A 19,514-nucleotide genomic window follows, 5' to 3' on the forward strand; every position below is an offset into this window, starting at 1 on the left:
CCGCTGTAAGCTGGATATTATCTTTGGTCGAAGATGTAGTATTTTGATGTACAACATATTTCAAAAAAGGTGTAATTATTACTTACATTTACTGGTGTGCTTGTTTTGTATGTTCCATCTATGTCTATCTCATAATCTTTTGTTTCATGTGACTAAAATTATCAAAACAAAAAAATCTATCAAAATCTAAAATTAATTTGAATAATTTCAGTTTCAGTTTGTTTGGTATATCGATAAACTTATCGACATTTTTCAAGCCCTTTACGTCATAAAAAATGAGATGTGAATGAATGAATGAAACCTATAATCCAACCAAATTAAATATGCTACATGTTTTAAGCATTTACATGTACAATGAGTACTTTTTAAAATGACGTAATCATATTTTGTTTACATATCAAATTTTATTTATTTTACGAAAAAATAGCTACTATAATAGATTTAAAATGTACTTACGCGTGATAAGAAACATTTCTTGTGTGACAGGAATAATTTTTGCAATAAAGTACGGCACATTTACCCATTTTTCGTGATATTTTTACTCTTCGAGAGCTGGCGTCATACTGACAAAGTGACAACCTGACAACATTTACCATGGCTAATTTAGCCTTGGTAAGTGCTAGCGGGGTAAAGACGAAAACGTCACTCGTTACGCGTCCAGTGGTTTATTCGTCCAAGGGACTCCCCTAGATGCCCATACTGATCAAATATCGCTAAATATGTGAGTCTGTCTACCCGAAGTGCCAACAAATTGACAGATACAGGCGTATGTGAATAATTAATGTAATCGGCGTAGAATATAATATTTCGATTGTCAAAACATTATGTTGGTTGGATTGGAATTAGCAATATCAATATCCTGGTGTTAGACATTAGAAATATCAAAGGAGTCGTCATTGTCCTGACAGAATTGAGATAATACGGTTATTTTTAATTTTTGTGATCCATCAGGAATAGAATCCAAGTCCTAAGAACATGGTAGATACAGACAAACTCACTGGAAGGAGGCGTTAGTTCATATTGAGATACTTTAAGATATAATATCTTATTAATCCTTTAAAAGCTTAAAATCTTCAAAGTTAATATAGCCTGACCAGGAACATAAANAAACTCATATACGCTATCGAAGTAGTTAACATACTTCATGATGATAAATGATACCTAGATTGCCAAGTCTCGGCGATGTAATCGATCAGCTCAGCGCGGTCGGCTCTGAAGAACAGCGGGGATCCCCCAAAGTCTGCGTGCTGCCTCTGCAGCGAGCCGACCACGCCGTCGAACGAGCCGTTACGCATGTAGCCCCAGGAGTTCGTGCGTTGCAGCTCATAGCTAAAAAAGTATTCTACGTAGTCTAGGTATTTATTTAAAACTTATATGCACATAAATTACAGTCCATAAGGCGAACTTAATGCCATTCGGCATTCTCCTCCACTCAGCTATATGGCCCTATAACTCTTGTAAAAATGAATCGGGCCTTGTAAAAGCAATGACACCAGCTTTACCTCATATTGTACATATCGCGAATGTAATTCAGCAATGCCACGAACTTCAACTTGTGGAGGGAATCCACTTGAAACACTTGGTGCTTGCTGAGATACTCTTCAAAAGTTTGATGCACAACTTTGTCGGTGACCACCACCGGACACCGCATCTTTAAGCCCTGCAGATCCCTTCTAGAAGAAGTAGCATTTACATGCAAGGATGTATCCCAATATCCCACATTGCGTATCGAAAGCACGCCACTCGAATAATTTGTATGAAACACTTCATACAGCATAAAAATACCATTAGTTTTTAGAGCCACAGTTACATCAGAATCGATCTCAATGGGGCAATTCGTCAATGATCTTGCAGTAGATAGAAGATCTTCAGTGATAATTAACCATATGAATTCATTTCTAAACATGCTGTTGTCAAAATTGTTCAGAGCCTGCTCCCAGTTACTGCATGAAGCATCAAGTATGACCCCAGTTTTATGATATGACCTTTGCATCATATTTTGGTCTGTAGAATTCAAACTCCAGTATGAAGCATGAATATTATTGTCATTCAATATTTTGTGGTGAAAAATACTTTTTTGGCCATCACAATTTATATTGACCACATTTTGGATTTCTTTTAACTTCAGTAAATCAATCACTAGCGATATTTCAGCTATTGAGATGAAATTCAAAAAGTAGTTTATATCCATGGTGCTTGCAAATGAAAATGAGGTGGTAGAGACTAGAAAGTAATAATTTATTTCAACACAAATGACAACAAAATTGCATGAGTAACAAGCTATTACTGTCAACAGTCCAATTCAAATAGATGCAGGTAAACAGCTATAATCAAATTACAGTTCAGAATAAATAATGTTTTACCAAGAAAAGTAACAACAGCAATCAGGGATGAAATATTAATAAGTGGAAAACACATCTTGAAAAGGAAACTCAGCTTTATCTGGCACAAGAAGATCAGCCAAGAAACAGACTGTGCCTGCTGTGCCTTCATATAGACTCTCAGGATTATCAGGAAGCCTGGCATCCCTTAGAAACTCATCAGTAGACATAAAATCAGCAAACTTCTTAGCTCTGTGCAAATACTTCTCATCTCCAGTCAACCTGTAGAGAAGTAAAAACACATATCCATTCCCTGCCACTCCATGGCAAATGCCTGGTCCTTTACGTAGCAGACCTTTACGCCAGACTATTTCTCCAGCTCTCAAACAAACATTGTAATATCTCTGGTCTTTTAAAACTAGATAAGCTTTGGCCATGAGGTAGATAGTTCCTGGGGCTCCATGACACCAGTGAACCAGCTTGTGGTCACTCAAACCCACCTCTTCCATACAACATGGCCAGTTCCCTTCATCAGTCTGCAGGGAAGCTATGAAGTCTATGGTGGTCCTGATGTCTTTAGCTGCTGACTTGTTGAAATCCAAATATCCAGGGACAGATAACAGCATTTGTAGAATGAAGCTAACTCCATGTGCAGCTCCAATGTATTCTGTGTTGTAATAATGGTACATGAGTGGGCAAGGGCTTTTGTGCTTGGTGGAGTACTCCCTGCCACATGCGACCATCACGTCACAGATTTTGTACAGCTCGTCATTTGTGAATACCGGCGTTTGTAACTCGCGAGAGATCCACAAAGCACCAGCCAAGTATCCCGCGCGCCCGACGAAAAATTCGTCACCACCACACTTCAAGAACTTTGGATTGAGAAACTGGCTGTAAAGGGACTTGTACATCTTCAGCATTTCTTGGTACTGCTCATCACCGGATTCCTTCAGCACAACTGTGGCCAAGGCATACGTGCCCGCGTCGCCGAGTAGGAAAGACGTTTTATCGCCCGCAGATGTCTCTAACGCGGGCTTCACATACTCCATAGCCTTTTCTAGGTATCCTCGCTTGTTCTCGGAGAGCAGTGGATTTTTAGACAAGTAGTGAAACATAAAACCGACGCCGGTGACTCCGACGTAGAGGCCTCCGTCGACATTCTTACGCGTCGGCTGCAATCGTTTGGTTATGTTCTTTACATGCTCCGTGATCTGAGCGTTGACGTCGTCTTTGCTGATCGCAAGCTCAGCACCCGGCTGATAATCTTCAAATGGGTTTTGGAAAAACCTTACCATTTTGAGACCAAAAGGACTTACACTTGACAATAACTTTCTAAAAGAACTCAAAGAAAACACTTTGCGCAGGTTCATTTAGCAATAACCATTTCAATCCGCAATTAATTCTACTTCTATCAATTTTCTAGAAATCAAAATGTTGATGCTGTTTTGTTTTTGTTTTTTCTTCTTTGACTTTGACACATGTCATGATGACTCATCCAAGAAAATGACTTTTTTACTTTTAAAGAAACATGTTTGCCAACCACACAACTTTAACTCAGTGCGTTCAAAAAATATTTTTTTTGATTAAATCTAAATAAAACAAAACACTTAAAACTTGAAAATAAATTAACGGGTACAAAAAAGAAAAACTCAGTGGTAATATTTAGTTACATGTGTGTATGAAAATCCATTCGACTATAAGAGTAATAACAGCAGTAAAAGAAATGCATAATAAATTTTATCTTACATAAAAAACTTTAGTCTGAATAGAATATTATTAATATTCTTTCTATTTAAATACCTCATCGTTCTAGGTATTACAATTCTCAGCCTACATAATCATTGTTTTCTTGGAGTTATTTTAACAAAGAGCCTAAATAAGTCAACGTCAGTAGACGATTGATTTGTAACTTAGCAACCAGTTGACACTGTTAAAATGGACCAAAACTGCCTTTTGTACGAATTTATTTTCATAAAATAAAATTCAAGTGGGGCCAATTAGATAAACTTTAGAACTAGTTTAATTGCTTTAAAGCTAATGCCTATCACATACAACCGTGGTAACGTGAGTATAGATTTTTCGTAACATAAACTAAGGCAATGCTATGCATGTTGTAGGTATTGCTGTAGTGTAGGTATTGTGCATATAAAGTTTGATATGTTACATTTTTTGGTTTCTTTAATGTAATGCAACATGCGATATGAATCGAAAGTTTGACGTGATATGTGAGAAATCAATAACACACAGAATGTTTCAGGTCAGGAAAACAGCATTTCGTGCTAGGGGTCGATCGGCGCAATCCCTCGATATTGGTGGGCCGCGGGTGGACGCAGGCGCGGGTGGGGATGGCCGTTTGTTTTTGCAAATACGGCCAGCGTTCGCCGACCCTCGAGCAGCGTTCGCGCAACGCTCTAATTCAACATTATCAGGGTTTGTGCTCAAAATAAATAAACAAAATGTTTGCGAGTTGGATTTACCTACTTTAAGGCTTGGTATTTCTGCTAAAGTAGGTATTTCGCGCTGTCAAGATCTGCGCGCGCAATACTTCGCCGAAGACAGCGCGCCAAAGAGCTCTCGCGGCCACACAGTATAGAAATACGCAGTTAAGAAATACGCAGTTGGTTAGGTTAGGTTGACTTCCTTCCGTTCAAGCGTCACACTCACAGCACTTTCTAATACAAATCATATCCAAGTGATACAAATTAAAACAACAAAATTCAAAATTTTTGGGAATATATTTTAGAATCGAATGAATATAGAATATAACTGCCAAAGTAAACACGGTTCAAAGAGGCGTGGCGTCACCCGACCTTCCGGAAGTTCCGCGCCGGCTAAAAGAATTTCAAGATTACGTTACCCGACCTATCGGTAGATCCTCGGGAGCTTGAGCGATTGGAAAAACATTTTATGATCAGTTACTCGTAGTAGCGATTATTAAGAGCTTGGATAATAAATTATAGTTGTTGCAATTCACAAAGCTTTTCATGTAGTTAATTACATTAATCAGTACACGCATCAATTTTGTTCAGTCTTTTTGTTTATTAATAAATAAAAATATCATACTAAAATTGCATACATATTTGTTTGTATTGGTCTGGGTGTTTTCTTTCCATAATTTATGTATAACGTATGTACGGGGCTCTGTATCGAAAGTCACTATGAGCAATGAGCATCACACACGGTTACCTGGAGTGCATTACCGCAGCAAAATTTTTATAAATGTTTTGCTTTAGAGAGTCCAGAGTATAGCAAATAATTAGTCCATCGTGAGCAGAAATTTGTCCACTAATAGCAAAATTCGTTCAAATTATAGTTTTAAAGTTATTAGGAAAACACAGATTTTTCTGGGGTAACGTTTCAAACATTACCCTGGCAAATTTTTTTTTTGAAAGTCGTTCTATCCCGGAATCAAATACATAGATAGATAGCTCTTGTTGCGTAGTAATTNCGTCCTTCAAACCGGGTCACCAACGAGGAATAAAACCTGTAAGCAGGAATGTCGCTTGTTACACACACGCCGGGCGTGACCACACGTGGCGCATCTAGGCGACAGCAAGCGACTGCACATTGTGTTGAGAAGCGCGAAGTCAAAAGCGAAGCAGATGTTGTTCACCATAAAACCTTCTCCCAGACCAAGAGCAGCAAGGCAAGTGTATCTGCAAAAACCTCTTCTTCGCTGGCACGCAGAAAACAGCTTGAATATGAAGCAGCACAAGCTAAGGCCAAATTGGACCTGGAAGCTGCACAAGCAGAAGCTAAGGCGCAAGCTGCATTGGCAGAAGCTACAGCTGCTCGTACAAAAGCACGCATTGAGAAGGAGCTGCTGGAAAGAAAGTTGGACGCTGATATAGCAGACCTGGACGGATCGCGTCAATCTGCATCATCACAATCCACCAAAGACAAGGTGACACAGTGGTTAGAAACGTCGCACGCTGATCTGAACATTAAACCAGCAGATCAAGCTCCCGCCCGCTGCCCATCAATAAGGAACAGCGAGGTAAATAAGCTGGCAGATGCCCTACGTGAGGCGATCAACCTTGCCTCGTCTTAGGCCGACAAACACTGATCAGCAGCTGCTCACAAGGCTAGCGACATCTAAGGACCTACCACTATTTTTTGGCAACCCCATGGAGTGGTTACACTTTAAAGAAGCGTTCATAGAATCTACACGCATGTGCAACTACTCAGACACAGAAAATTTATGGCGTCTAAGAAAGTGTCTCCGTGGTGACGCAAAGGAGGCCACAAGCTCACTGCTTATCACCGCCACATCACCAAGAGAGGTTATGGATATTCTCGAACTCAGATTCGGCAGGCCTGAAAATATAATGCGTAAGATATCACATCAACTAAAAAAATTGCAGCCCTTGTCGCAAAACTACCACGGTGACATAGTTAATTTTGCCATCAAGATAAAGAACTGTGTCGCAGCTGCACGAGCTATTAACGAAGAGGATTATTTACGCAGACCTGAGCAAGTGTCGATTATTATATCTAAAATGCCGACTACTTTGATTACCAAGTGGGCAGATTACTTACACAACAACCAAAACAACAAAATGTTACCTAAACTTGAAATGTTGTCAAAGTTCCTGTACGCTGAAGCTGAAAAAATTGCATCGTCTGGCGTTAGCTACATACAAAGTCAGTCTGATAACAAGAAGAGAGATTTTACATACAACAGAAACAACCAAGCCGTGTTATTTTGTGCCGATGATAACAACAAGCCGCACACTTCGTTAAAGTGCATGTTTTGCCGGCGTCAATTTCATGCATTAGAAAAATGCATGCGGTTTAAACGTGCTATGCGCAGAGACCGCTGGAGATTCGCACGCACAAATAACTTGTGCTATAGATGCCTACAAAAACGTCACAACGAGCCCTCGGAGTGCACTGCCGCCAACTGCGACGTCGATGAGTGTGGGCAGCCGCACCACCCCCTGCTACATTGGAGTAAACCGGTCTCCTGTAAGGAGCAGCCTGAAAAATCACAAAATCGTTCTAGTGATGAAACAGTAAATAATGTGATCGAATCTCAGTGTCATAAAGTGTTTTTAAAGGTAGTGCCGGTGACCGTGCGCGGTCCTAGTGGTGTAAGTGTTCACACACATGCGTTGTTGGACGATGGTGCGACCGTGACCCTGATCGCGTCCGATATCGCTGATCAGCTGGGACTCCATGGTAAACAAAGTACAATGCGCGCGCGGAGCGCATGGAACGATGAATTGGTATGTCAAACTGAAATTGTTAACTTTGATATTATGAACAGTAATGGTGATATTTTTAACTTGTGTGCTCGAATAATGTCGCAATTAAATTTGCCTGTGCAAAATATTTCAAATACAAGTTTGTTTTCTCAATATAAACATTTAGGTTTATGTAATTGTAGTGCACAGCCAAAATTGTTAATAGGTCAAGACAATTACCACCTTATGACCCCAATTGAATGTATAAAAGACGATGAGCAGCAGTGTGGGCCCTACGTCACAAAAACCCCGTTAGGATGGAGCGTTCACGGATGGATGAGTGACGTCACATTTGTGTCTCTTACTAACTGTTCCGAGCTATACACAGGTGGGTCTGTCGGTGGGCACGCGGACGCTATTTTGAATTTGTCTTTAATTAACTCAATAAATAACAACTCGCCTCTGCCCCCCGCCACAACCCCTACCTTTGACTGTGACTTGTATAGTGATAAGCGACTACACGATGCCGTTCATAGATATTTTTCTTTGGAGTCTACAGGAGTAGGTATTAAACCGCGTCGCAATCCTGACGAGCTACGCGCAATAGAAATTTTAAATGAAACTTCACAATTAATAGATGGTTATTGGCACGTCGGACTGCCTTGGAAATACGACGACTTCGTAATGCCTGATTCATATCCTTCAGCGTTTAAACGCTTATTGTCTGTCGAGCGAAAAATTACAGGTGATGAAGGATATGGCTCTCGATATCGTGATATAATTAAACATTTGTTTCTGAATGATTATGCTCGTGAAATTAGCGAAAATGAACATTTACTTACCCCTAGAGGTCATGTATGGTATTTGCCGCATTTTGGGGTTGATAACCCCAATAAACAGAAGCTGCGATTAGTTTAAGATGCAGCTGCCAAATCTAAGGGATGCTCACTTAATGATTTTTTATTACAAGGCCCGGACTTGTTACAGTCTTTGTTGGGTATTATGTTTAGGTTTAGGGAACATCCTGTAGGTGTTATTGGCGATATAAAGGACATGTTTCTTAGGATAAAGATTAGGGATGAGGATTGCCATGCCTTTAGATTTCTCTGGAGAGATTCCAGTGACGTTAACGTTCAAAAGTACGTCATGACGTCTGTAACGGATACAACGCGATTTCAATAAAAAGACACGAATACATTTACGAAAATGGTGATTACGGAGGAGACGCAAAGTACGTGCGTGCGCGATCGTGCCAAAAGATGACTGAAAAATTGATCGATCGATTTCCGTATTCGACAAAACTAGCGGGCACGCGCCCGCCCCTCCCGCGCCTCTTGCCCCTCGCGAATCTGCTGTCTTCGCGTCACCTGCGCAACACCTTACGTTTAATTAAGCCAAATAAAGAATACATAGTTAGGTATATAACAAAGGAACTAGGTATTTAAGTAAAAACAAATAATGCATTCACGCGTCGCCTACACTCCCCCCCTTAGTGCTGCTACAGCACTCATCACCCATTGCTATACGTGCGACGCGGGTCGCATTCCGCCGCAAGAGCCCGGACTTTGTCTTTATGTCAACTACTCGGACTCGCCCATCTCTGCCGGCTAGTACAGCCTGGATCAAGCCTTTCAGCCACACGTTTCTAGGGGAGCTGGGGTCTACAATCAGGACAAGATCTCCCACTTTCAGGGGTTTCTGCTCATCTTGCCACTTCTGTCTCGGACGCATATCAGGAAGCACCTCCCGCACCCAGCGCCTCCAAAACATGTCTGCCAATCTTTGACTTATACGCCATTGTTTTCGAAGGTTCATATCAGATTCATCAAAGGCACCAAGGGTTGGTGAGCCTGAGGAGGTTCCGAGTAAGAAATGATTTGGAGTAAGTGATTCTGTACTATCTGGTTCAACTGTGACATGTGTGAGGGGACGGCTGTTTATTATCTGTTCCACTTCAGCCATCAGTGTTTGGAGTGTTTCGTCACGTGGAGCTCGTTCTTTCAATACTACCTTAAGTGTAGTCTTCACACTTCTAATCAGCCGTTCCCACGCACCTCCCCAGTGTGGGCTAGCTGGGGGTATAAAAATCCAAGAAGTTGTCATACCGTAGGTTGTAGCTCCCTCTTTCAGCAGTTTCTCGTCTAGTTCTAGGATGCATTTCTTCAGCTCAGCATCAGCCCCTCTCAGGTTCGTACCATTGTCCGAATATAAGTATCTTGGCCACCCTCTTCTGGCCGCCATCCGCCGGAGAGCCATTATTAGTGCATCAGTAGTCAGACAGTTCACGATTTCAATATGAATGGCTCTAACGGTTAAACAGGTAAAAATTACACCGTACCTTTTTTCTCGATGGCGGCTGACAGTCGCTTCCAGAGGTCCAAACAAGTCAACTCCGGTAAAAGTAAAGGGGCGCTGATGGTGAGCGACCCGAGCTTCAGGTAAGTCACCCATTCTGGGTGGTTGAGGTTGAGCCCTCTTGATGCGACACAACATACATTTCGAGGTTATATATTTCACCGTCGGTCGAAGTCGTAAAATCCAGTACCTCTGCTTCAATTCATTCACGACCGTTTCCTGATTACCGTGGCATGCTTTTATGTGGTAGTACTTAACAATGTGGTGAGTGATATGGCAGCGGCCGTCGAGTATGACAGGTTGTTTCACGTAGGTAGGTATATCTTTTGCAGCATCGATGCGGCCAGCCAGCTTCAACAGACCATCATCGGCGAGCACCGGCGATAAGGTAAGTAACTTACTTTTGCCATCTAACCTTTTGTTATGTTGCAGGTTGTGCAGGTCATCTGGGAATGCTTTCATCTGGGAGTACTTCAACAACAAGTTCTCAGCGCGTTCCATTGTCGCGCCATCTGCACCACCAGTAGAAGCTTTCTTGCATCTATCTATAAAACATAACACAGCACACATAGATCTTACCAACCGGAGCCATGAAGAAAACCTTTCAGGTTCAGGGACAGCAGGTAAACACTCACTTGTAACTTGAATATTGTTTACACATTCTAGGTCGCAAATTTCAGGTGGTTGTATTTCTACCTCTCGGGGCCACGATTGCTCTTCTACTCATTTTTCAAAGTATTGATATCGCAGGATTCTCGTGTGGCGATATCGGCGATGTTCAATTTAGTAGGTATGTATCTCCATTCATTTATTTCCGTTAGTTCGTCCAACTCGCCTAATCTATGAGCGATGTACGCCTTATAATTCCGTGCATCATTGCGTATCCAATATAAAACCGTAGATGAATCACACCAAAATATTTTTCTTTCAGGTTTAATTCTGTGTTCGTGAATTATGCTGTCGGCTAATCTTCCCGCCATAACGGCCGCCTGTAACTCCAAGCGCGGCATAGATACGTACTTCACAGGTGCGACGCGGCATTTACTAGATACAAAGGCGACTTGAACGTTTTGTTTATAATCAATCCAACGCCAGTAAGCTGCTGGCAGCAGCCTGCTGCACACATCGCTTGTGTGGACGCATCACAAAATATGTGTAGCTGTAGGTGTGCATAGCGCTCAGCTGCGGGTCGCTGCGAGCTGTGCAACGCGCTCGCTCCCACATCGTGTGTCGCGCCCTCTCGCACAGCTTCTGAGTCGTCGCGGTAATTATCTCTCGTTGCCGCCTCGTAGTGTCTCGGTAGACGTATTTGACTTAAGTTTTTCAGTATGTTTAGCCACTCTGTCCACTTGATAAATATTTTGTCTGTTATTTCATCGTCCCAATTAATGCCAGATCTCCAGGTGTCCTGTAACATTATTTTCCCCTTGATAGTGATAGGCGATAAAAACCCGTAGACATCAAATATCGACATGAGCACACGCAGCATCTCTCGTTTAGTAGGTTTTTTGTGTCCTGCTAATATTGGCGCGGGAATTCGTTTGAATGACACATCAAAACTTAGGCTGTCTTCAGACGGGAACCAAATTAGGCCCAAAGTACGTTCGCCTTCATATTCTTGTCCACTTCTGAAAGTTACAGGTGTCGATTTCAAGCTTTCTTTAGGTAGATCGCGAAGTACAGACTGAATATTTGAATTCCAGTTTCTCAATTCGAAGCCGCCTTGCCCGTGAATGTAGGTGACGTCATTCACAAGCTGAGTTGCCATATTTGCATGTAGTGTTGCTTATGGACTGCTAGGACAGCGGCCGGCATGGATGACTCAAATCTCTCGGCGTTTTTATTTTTCACAAACTGTGATACGAAGGGCGAGCAGTTGGCACCAAAAATAAGGGTGTGCGTCAGAACCGCGGGTGGGGTGTCATGAAATCGAATGAAACATATTCTGGTATTTAGTAGTGTTTTACTATTATTTGATAGCGAAGATAAAAATTTTAGTACTTATCTATAAACAAAATTAAACGAAAAACAAAGTTCCACCGCCAACCTGACGTCAGGATGGCGGGTGGGTAGTTGAACGGTGTACAATACTTAGAAACTGTAAATGCCAATTTTTAGTATCTCTTCATTAAATAAATAAAATAATGTTAATTCTTATCTACGCCTTTTTATTTACTTGTGAAATATATTTTTTTCAATGTCGGAAGCCATACAAAAAAAAAAATACCAATGATAGACCTTGATATGTCCAAATTAGTTCAAACATTAGTCATTGATTTGAATGATAAACACCAGTGTAATTAAATGATTTCGAAAATCAGATAAAACGGATTTGTGAGTAAACCAGTACTCTTACAATCGAATAAAAAGGTGTAGCATGTACCCTTGGTACACCTTTATAACCACAGAAGAAATCTAATTTATTTTAATAGTCTTACTTTCGTGGCCGAATACGCGATCCCTTATAACAAGGGAACAAACATGGCATACAATGGACAAATTAAAATGTTCCTTGAATAAGCTATCCTGTTAATTTCAGCTTTATATTACGACTTATAAGAAAGTTATCGGACTGCAAAAAAATGTCAGAACAAAGGTGTTTGTGTAGTGTAGTTGACTTGAGAGGTCAGATTATTGAAATAGTAAAACGAACATTTTATTTTTTAAATACATTTTAAAAATAATTTACATTACAGATAACAATGAGAGGATGACATTGCAAGGTGGTGCCAGTCCAGTCTTAAATCCGTTGATATATGCTGCATCTGCCATATTGTTTTTGGCTAAAAGATTCTTCTATCTTGCAGTTTAGACTTTTATTACAGACCTCAGACAGTATTTTTGGAAAACTTTTACGCATGGTGGAGGAAGAGACGCTCTACACACTCAAGTCTACAAGGAGTCACATCAACTCCAGTTTTAAATCCGTTAACATCTGCTGCATCTGCCATCTTTTTGGTTAGAAGATTCTTCCATCTTGCAGCGTAGACCTTTAGCTACAGATCTTAGACAGTATTTTTGTGAAAATTCTTACGCATGGTGGAGGAAGAGACGCTCTAGACACTCAAGTCTACAAGGAGTCACATGAACTCCAGTTTTAAATCCGTTGACATCTGCTGCATCTGCCATCTTTTTGGCTAGAAGATTCTTCTATCTTGCAGCTTTGACCTTTAGCTATAGACCTTAGACAGTATTTTTGAAACATTCTTACGCATGGTGGAGGAAGGGACGCTCTAGAGACTCAAGTCTACAAGGAGTCATATGAACTCCAGTTTTAAATCCGTTGACATCTGCTGCATCTGCCATCTTTTTGGCTACAAGATTCTTCTATCTTACAGCTTAAACCTTTAGCTACAGACCTTAGACAGTATTTTTTATTATTTATTTGTGTCAGTGTGCTCTTCTAAAGAGTGTAAGACGATTGTATGTAGGTACTATTAAAATGTAATTTTAACTCATTGGTTTTGTCTCATATTTGAGGAATGTACTATGTATCATGAGTAGAGTCTTCGTTTAAAAGGATGCGAACGATTTAAATTTCAATAGGTAGACAAAATTGATAATTCTTAATTATCAAAAATTTAAGCTTTCTCCAGTAACACTGATATTATTATACTGTGACTCATCAAAGTCATCATTGTCAAAAATATTGACAAATCGCGAACTGTCACGGCCAAAAAACTGACACGCGTCCGTCCTCCGTAAGCGCCACCGCGCGACTGATTGAGATTGTCCAAGCCGTCATGGACGATTTTTTCCACATTTTTTAACATAGTAACTAAATAAGACGCAATATAAAAATTTCATCCGTTAAAAGCCCTCAAGTTATTTCTGAACTTTAGTTTAGTAAAAGATTTAGAATCTCAAATCGCTTATTTTAAAAATAAAACCATAAATAGAAAACGAATAGAGGTAACTTTGGGAATTTATTCTATCGAGTCAACTTCATCAAATCGTGTTTCCATCCGTTAATAGCCCTAGAAAATATCCTCAACTATGCCCAATAAAAATCTTAGCCTTTAATTTTACTGTTTAGTACCTCAAAAATGAAAAATGAAAACCTCATTTTCGCCATTTTCTCTGCTACCCGGCCTTAATTAATAATTTTTACCACAGAAATGATTTTTTACCAAAAGAAGATGGCAAAGACGACGCAATTAATTTACAAGCTGTGGGAGAAGGAAAAGTACAGCTTTCAAGAACTGCACAGGAAAAGGATCGATTACCAGATAGGATAACTTTGGATAGGTAAGATTTTTAATTCGACTCTATGACTTCTCAATATTCGTTTAAATTTTAAAATAAGTAATTAAAATTTGTGGATTGACGTTTAACCAATTATTAAATCATTATTTGTCTGGTTCCAAATGAACAAAGGTATTTATAGAGTAATAATCGATTCTTCGTTTCAGGAGGGGACTATCATCTATTCCCCATATAGTTGGAGAGCCTGGTCTAAGATTATTGTCACTACAACATAACTTAATCAATAGCCTTTCAGGTCTGTCACCTTTAGATTTAGGGAAACTGGTATTCCTAGATGTGTATGACAATCAAATAGATAAAATAACATGTTTAGAAAGACTTTTTAGTTTAAGAGTGCTTCTTATGGGCAAAAACAGGTAATGTAGTCTCTAAAATTTTATTGTTGGTACGAAAGTACTTGCTTACGAAAAAGTTCTTCATCAGATTTGTTTATTTCAGAATCAAAAGAATAGAAGGACTTTCAAACCTGATAAAGTTAGAAGTTCTGGATTTACACGGAAATAGAATAACTAAAGTTAGTGGCTTATCTAATCTAAGTGAACTAAAAGTACTTAATTTAGCTGGTAATCAAATAAGATGTATTGGACAAACTGACCTTCAAGGGTTAGTGTCATTGAGAGAACTGAACTTTAAAAGAAATCGTTTGAAGAAAATGCTTGGATTTCAACACACACCAAAGTTGCAAAAACTTTACTTGGGTAACAATGACTTGCAAAGGTGAGTTTTAATTTCAGGATAATAAGACATTTATTTCGAGGCAGTTAGAAATAAAATTAATAATACATGTTTTATTACTATTGCAGTGTAGAAGATGTTTCATCTCTAGCTGAAGCTACTTCATTGATCGATATAGCTTTGGATGGAAATCCAGTTGCATTGGGAGGAGACATTACACCGTTTCTAGTATCTTATCTTCCAAACCTGTTAACGCTAACAGGCATGCACGTAACAGATCAAGTATGGATTTTAACATCAGTGTATCAGCTATTTTATCTGTCTGTATGAGAATTTAAGCACGTTTTTATCTCACAGGTTCGAAGATCCGCAATGGCTTGGCGAAGTAATAAAGAAGCTGCTCATGCAGCTTACTGTGCTCTAGGCGGGACGGCACAGCAAGCAGCACGACGTGATCAAATCATACATAATGCACGGACTAACTGGGAGTTACTCAGGTGCTAACTTGAACCGCATTAACCATTTTTTAGAGATACAAAACCATGTTTTATAACTTATAACGCATTTTATACAATAAAATAGACACACCGCGTAGGCTTCCTAAAGTTAATTTCATATAATTTCAGGTCGGAAAACAAATGTTTTTCTACTGCGAGTCAAACTAAAAATGTAGATGCGGAAAAAGAATTTGAATTAGACTCATCTTCAGCAGTTGTCACTCCAAGTGAAATACAAACTGTTGAGACTTCAAATCTTCCCGATGTTGTTATTTCACTACAACACGTAGACGCTGAGGATTCAGACTTTAAAAATAGTAACAGTAACACTAACATCAAAATAAACAACGAGAACGTGGCAAAAGTATCGCAAACAAGAAAACTACAGCGAAGTTCTACAGCAAAACCTTCAGAAAGACGTGTTAACTTTTCAGAAAGAAGCGCCTCTCAAGACACAGATGCTTCACATTCAACTTCTACGAGTAGTGATTTGCGTTTACCACCGATTCTTTTACCTATAATATCGTCATTAGAAAACGTAAAACTATCCGATGGCACTGAACCAATATTAAAACGATGGGAAAGTATTTCTAGTGTAGATCCAATAGTTGACTCTTCATTTAGTTCATTACCATCGTCATCTAGTGACAGTGAAGAAGAAACAAGAAAAAGGCAAATAAGACGCATGCCAACAGCTTTGAGACGTCGTGATTTTAGCACTATGCGTTCAAAATCAGTTTGTGATCCTGAAAGCCGAAGGATAAAAAACAAAAACTTTGATAATAGTGAGAATGCTAGCAATATTTCTAGCAGCACAAACGTGGGTTCAGTCGCTACACCATCCACATCGGGCAGTGAACAAAATAGTAAAATATTAAGAAGAGAAGGTTCTATTAATAGTAGAAATGGTAGTAGGAATATAAGAAGTGCAACAATATCCAGGAGAAATGAAAGAGCTTCATCAGCCAATCGGGCTTCAACAGCAAGAGCAAAACCTGGAAAAAGTCTAGCTAGTTTCAAATCATCTGAACCAGTTCCAAAGCCTATTTTGCCTTTGTCTAAAGACAGAGAACAAGGTTTGTTTGCAGCAATACTTTTTGCGTATTTGCAATCATAATATAATTCAGTACTTTCTAAAAAGATTTTTTTTCTTTTTCAGGAGTTGATTATCTAGTTGAAGTTTGTGATGGTGTGGTCAGTGCATGGGGAGCCGGTGCAGTTAGGCGTCTTTCTAGAGACTGGGACTGGGAAAGAGCTCGGACAGTTTCTCGTGCTGCTTTTCATTATGTACACTTCAACGCCGTAGCACAATCTTTGCCTGAACTTAAAACAAAGTGAGTACCTACTTATGATTTTTAAACTTCGGCAGTTCGCCCTATAAAATCACTAAAAATATACCATGATTTTTTTACAGGTTTCCGAATGTAACTCATATATCCGTGAGAGCAACTGGTCTTCAGTGGCTTGGCCAATTACATGCTTTAGCAGAGTTACGTGGCTTAACTGGTTTGTCAGTTATGTCTGAAGGCAACCCAATACATACAAAGATTTGGCGAGAATATGCTGTGTACCGACTAGCACATTGGGGCCTAAAAGAAATTAACGATGAACCGGTAACCTGCACTTCTTTGTATAATTATTTGATAAGTAATATTATTTAAAACTAGTTTTGATTATGAATTACTTTTATAAGGTAACTGATGAAGATATAAAAGCTGCAAACCAAACATATGGCGGTCTTAGCGATATAGTGCTACGAGCTTTACCAGATGCTCCATTGCAACCACTTTTATCACGATTGGGGAGAAGCGGAAACAGTTCTGTTAGTGCTAAAGCATGGTTAAGAGCAGCAGATCCGGCTTTGAGAGATGTAATAGCAAAAGAAGCTCTTCAATATAAGAAAGGGAATGTGTCTCAGGTAATGATTGTTTGCTTTCAAATATTTTTTTATATTTTAAGTAAAAGTAATATTTAATATCCATTGTTCCTAGCAGGAAGATATGAGTTGGAGAGTACGTGGTCGCGGACAATTATCACATGCTATAGAACTAGCTTGCGGAGCTGCGCAACGGTTGCGAACTCTTGAACTTCAATGGCCTACAATGCTTATAGAAATGATAGAAGGTATACTACGAGATTTCTCCGATATGGAAGGCCACGTGAAAGAACAAATGCGTATGCTTATGGATACTTTATAAAATATGTTCTGGTTTAAGGTAATTTATTGGTAAAAATTCAAGTAGTTACATACATAACCAACTGAGTACCTACACGTTTACTTTATTCAAAAACATTGAAATGTCCAATCCTGCTTGAAATATAAATTTTTAAGTTTAATCTGATAAAATCACAATAATACTTAATATCTGAATTCATTTTTGTGTAATATTATTATCTATTACTGACCCAGTTTCGAGTTGAAGAGTAAGCAAAATGTAATAATAGAATCGAATGACTGACGAAACATGACTTTTTAAAAACCTTTATAAATACCGCCAAAGTTTTCATTATAGTGGTAATAATGTTAACCTACAAGCAAACAATAAAAATGTCTTCATTACAATCAAAAAGTATCGAATTATCCAATGCACACTATATTTATCAGTTTTTATTTATTTATAGGATAAACTAGCTGACCCGGCGAACTTTGTTCCGCCTTAATGGCACTAAAAAGTATCCTATGTCCTTCTCCTGGCTCTAAACTACCTCCCTGACAATTTTCAACTAAATCGGTTCAGCCGTTCTTGAGTTATAAGCGAAGTAACTAACACGACTTTCTTTTATATATATAGATATTTATTGAATTTGTAGTCTTTGTGGACTGAGATTTTATATTTGCTCAAAAATAGGGATAGTTAGCAAAATATTGTATTTCAGTAATTTAGTAGCTATGAATAATTTAGTCAATTTTGATAGATGCATACGGCGATATGTAATTTTAAGCCACTTTTAGAGTTATAGACACGACTGCCTTGCGTGTGCCTGTGTAGAAATAAAGAGATTTTATAAAACATGCCTTTTATTTTCGTACCCGCAAGGTATGCGTAGTACTTAGGAGTAGGTAATAAATCGTTAACTTAACTACAAAGACTGATATCAAGAACATTCACCGTGGTCGTAAAGTAAGTAGCGCACACCGATTTTAAAACATTTTTTTTTTCACCATTGCTACTGACGTAGAAACAACAATAAATGACAATTATTATTATAGGTTTAAATTTCATTTTGTCGAAACTGAATTTCATTATCACCCGTAACGTTATTAATTTATCAGTAACATGTTTATGAGATGTATTATAATAGGTACAGTCGAGTCCATAAATATAGCGGCAGTGCCCATATTTCAAAATATTGTAGCGCAGTATTATAAACACTGAGCTACCGCAACATGTTTATGATATTATGATTACATTTTATTGGTGTTTGATTTTTTATTGAAATATGATCGTTATGACGCTAACAATATTTTGAAGCATTGGCACTGCCAACATATTTATGAACTCTACTGTACTTAAACTAATGAATAATGTGAGTTATAGCCTGACCAGGAACATAAAAACCCTCGCCATGTTGCAGAAATCTAATGGTACTAATTTCTTTTAATGGCAACAATAACTAAAAACTTCATTGACATGTCACCTTGCATGTCAGTCTATTGCTGTCAAAGTGTAAACAAACTTTATTTTAAATGTGCGCAATTGATTTTGTGAATGAAATTGCTAAAATCTTTTTATAGTCGTGAAAGAAAAGTGGTTCACAATGTGTTAAAGTATTTGTCGAAGAGAAATACCAAGGGTTCGGACAATATTTTCATTGAATAATGTTTCCAACAAAGGTTGTCAAATTGACTGACATGTTTATCGTATAGTACAGTCCACTATGAAAATTAGCTGTGGTTTGTTTCAACTACCTATTTTAAAGTTTTTTGTCACTTTCTAAGTGTTGAATTTTATGGAATTGGGAAAGAAGTACCGAGTTTGAAGCGTTCATTAGCAGACATTGCAGTTGAATATTCAAGTTCTGAATTTGATTATTGATGAATAATAAAATAAATCCTACTAGCTCGATTGATGGTTTCATTTAATTTATTTAAACCAGGTTACCTATAATAATATGTTTTCGTTAATTTATGAAAATATTAAATTAGCCCGTAATCCTTAATCCTGATAAATAAAGTTAGCCTATTAATTTAACACAGGTACGACTGTACTCAG

At 38.7% G+C, this 19,514-nt stretch overlaps 2 protein-coding genes, 1 long non-coding RNA gene and 1 pseudogene across 5 annotated transcripts; 1 reads left to right on the plus strand and 3 right to left on the minus strand.

Annotated features, from left to right (window-relative positions):
• Positions 1-54: 54 nt before the first annotated feature.
• On the minus strand, positions 55-494 carry LOC114352937 (uncharacterized). Its single transcript, XR_003655897.1, has 2 exons — positions 457-494; positions 55-152 (listed from the first exon to the last, which is right to left on the minus strand). It is a non-coding gene; the product is annotated as an uncharacterized LOC114352937 (long non-coding RNA).
• Positions 495-930: 436 nt separating this feature from the next.
• LOC114352921 (uncharacterized) lies at positions 931-2,208 on the minus strand (annotated as a pseudogene).
• Positions 2,209-2,217: 9 nt separating this feature from the next.
• LOC114352934 (lanC-like protein 3) lies at positions 2,218-3,832 on the minus strand. Its single transcript, XM_028304698.1, has one exon. The coding sequence runs from the start codon at positions 3,689-3,691 to the stop codon at positions 2,399-2,401; it is 1,293 nt and encodes a 430-aa protein (XP_028160499.1). The 5' UTR covers positions 3,692-3,832; the 3' UTR covers positions 2,218-2,398.
• A 319-nt stretch (positions 3,833-4,151) lies between these two features.
• LOC114352932 (leucine-rich repeat-containing protein 49) lies at positions 4,152-17,988 on the plus strand. Of its 3 annotated transcripts, XM_028304696.1 has the most exons (13): positions 4,152-4,385; positions 4,579-4,751; positions 13,979-14,110; positions 14,275-14,484; positions 14,567-14,845; positions 14,932-15,085; positions 15,161-15,300; positions 15,430-16,376; positions 16,460-16,634; positions 16,715-16,913; positions 16,994-17,218; positions 17,292-17,516; positions 17,923-17,941. In XM_028304696.1, the coding sequence occupies exons 1-12, from the start codon at positions 4,359-4,361 to the stop codon at positions 17,496-17,498; spliced, it is 2,868 nt and encodes a 955-aa protein (XP_028160497.1). In that variant the 5' UTR covers positions 4,152-4,358; the 3' UTR covers positions 17,499-17,516; positions 17,923-17,941. The 3 variants fall into 3 exon arrangements, with proteins under 3 accessions (XP_028160497.1, XP_028160498.1, XP_028160496.1); XM_028304697.1 differs by having other exon boundaries at positions 17,295-17,988; XM_028304695.1 differs by having other exon boundaries at positions 17,292-17,982.
• The last annotated feature ends 1,526 nt before the right edge of the window (positions 17,989-19,514 follow it).

This window comes from Ostrinia furnacalis, unplaced genomic scaffold, assembly GCF_004193835.3.
Source record: "Ostrinia furnacalis isolate ACB-3 unplaced genomic scaffold, ASM419383v2 OfSCF1480, whole genome shotgun sequence".
Classification (NCBI taxonomy): domain Eukaryota; kingdom Metazoa; phylum Arthropoda; class Insecta; order Lepidoptera; family Crambidae; genus Ostrinia; species Ostrinia furnacalis.